This window comes from Nanorana parkeri, unplaced genomic scaffold, assembly GCF_000935625.1.
Source record: "Nanorana parkeri isolate BGI_ZX_2015 unplaced genomic scaffold, ASM93562v1 scaffold715, whole genome shotgun sequence".
Classification (NCBI taxonomy): domain Eukaryota; kingdom Metazoa; phylum Chordata; class Amphibia; order Anura; family Dicroglossidae; genus Nanorana; species Nanorana parkeri.
In genome coordinates, this window is record NW_017306983.1 from 714,053 (window position 1) to 716,044 (window position 1,992).

A 1,992-nucleotide genomic window follows, 5' to 3' on the forward strand; every position below is an offset into this window, starting at 1 on the left:
GGAGATTGTTGATCAAGGAAATAGCCAGTTGCCTTAGGGGGATCGGGAAGGATTTCTCTCTCCTGTTGGAAGACACTGGACCATGTTTTATAAGGCTTTCTTTTTTGCCTTCCTCTGGATCAGCTGTGGGTGTATGGTTCTGTAAAATTAGGTTTTCTATTTATTTTCCTCTCACTGGACATTTATTTGTTTCAACCCAACTATGTAACTATGGCATATACTTAGAACTGCGTTGATGTGATATCATACAGATGGTAAATATGTTGTCCTGATCTCCAACTCGGAGGGTTTGGGTAATATCGGATTTTTTTCCTGAACTCTCCTAGTTCAGTTTTACTATCAGAATTAACTTGAGGGCTTGTTCACGCCAAATGCAGACCAGATCTGCATGAGTTTCTGCACATGCAGTGCAGTGTGTTTTGGGCTGTTTTTTTTTATAGCCTAAAATGGGCTTTCAGTGCGTTCCAGGGCATTTAGATTGCATCCCAGAGCAGAAGAAATAGGGCATTCTGCAGTTTTTCCTGGAACCGAATGCACTGGTGTGAACTAGTGCCCAAAATACCGTTGGAATACAATGGATGCCGTTTTGATGCGTTCTGTAGCTGCTCTGCATATGCTCCTCGCTTGGTGTGAACTGGCCCTGAAATAAATGGCCACAACAGATACCTTGAGAGTACCAATGATGGGAAAAAAATCTGCATCAATATAGCAGGAAATGTTCCCAAAATCCCCCATTGTTCTCTTGTGCAGAGATAAAACAATGTTGCTGGTCACAGTGTATGTACCTACATATGTAAGATCCAAACCTGGATGTACTGTATATTCACTGTCAGGTTAAGACCGTTTTGGCGGCTTAATAACAACATCTGTATCCAAAATGTCGTTTTTTTTTTTATTTCTATAGAACAACAAGTGCGCCCACTGAGGCTGAATGTCAAGCCAAGACTTCCCAAGGAGTGCTGCAGTCACAGTGTCCATGATCGCAAATCGTTTTTAAAATAATACCGGCGTGACATACATCATATCCAGGTCAAAGTTCATAGTTTGTCTTTAAATGTCAGCGTATCCTCTGTAACTTCTTATCCGAAAAGTATTTCTTACAGAACGGAGATCGCTTCACAAATATTAAAAATGATGGTGTTCCGGCTTTCACACAAAACCTGCCGAGATAAAAAGAAATACAACAAAAAAAGTTAAACTTTTGGTTTCAGAAGCAAAATGTTCCGTTAGACTTACCGGTAACGGTATTTCTAGGAATCTTCCAGGACAGCAACCTGAGAGATGATTGGTTCCACCTTCTACAGGAAACACAATTAGTAAAACAGTTAAAAGCCCCTCCCCTTCGTACCTCAGTTGTGATAAAAGTAGACTACCACCCCAGTAAACGAGGGGACAACCCAACAACAAATAACATACCATACATTATTCCGGGTGGGAAGTAGGCTTGCTGTCCTGGAAGATTCCTAGAAATACCGTTACCGGTAAGTCTAACGGAACATTTCCCTAATCATCTTCCAGGACAGCAACCTGAGAGGATAAACAAGTACATAAAATACAAGCCTACCTCTCTAGAGGGTCATCAACGCCTAGGCCAAACTTAGCAGCGCTCGCATACGTGACCTGAATGTAGTCTTTTAGATACACGGACCTTTCTTTTATAACATAACAGGAGCCAAGAAACATTCTGGGGTTGACAAAGTAAAAAAAAAAAAATTGCTTAAGTGTCTGTATTGTCCATAGCAAATAGCAGGATCCAAGCATCATTCTCCCAGTAAAAGCTAAAGCAGAAAATTCATCTTAACCCTTGCAGTGGGTTTAGTCCCAGACTGCATGGGTTAAATGCTTGTTTTGGTCTAGGGCAGGGGTGGCAAACTCAGATTCATCGGGGGCCGCATCAGCAGTATGGTTACCCTCAAAGGGCCGGTTGTATAGGACTATGCATCTACTCTTTATTATCATAAATAGTTGCCTCTGCATTCAGTTGCTACTGGT

At 41.6% G+C, this 1,992-nt stretch overlaps 1 protein-coding gene across 1 annotated transcript in view; it reads right to left on the reverse strand.

The window, feature by feature from the left end:
* Window positions 1-899: 899 nt before the first annotated feature.
* Window positions 900-1,992, reverse strand: part of TTC4 (tetratricopeptide repeat domain 4) — an 18,176-nt gene continuing 17,083 nt past the window's right edge. The window contains 1 exon segment of the mRNA XM_018563989.1: window positions 900-1,160. Coding sequence (XP_018419491.1) covers window positions 1,058-1,160 — 103 coding nt within the window. The 3' untranslated portion in view covers window positions 900-1,057.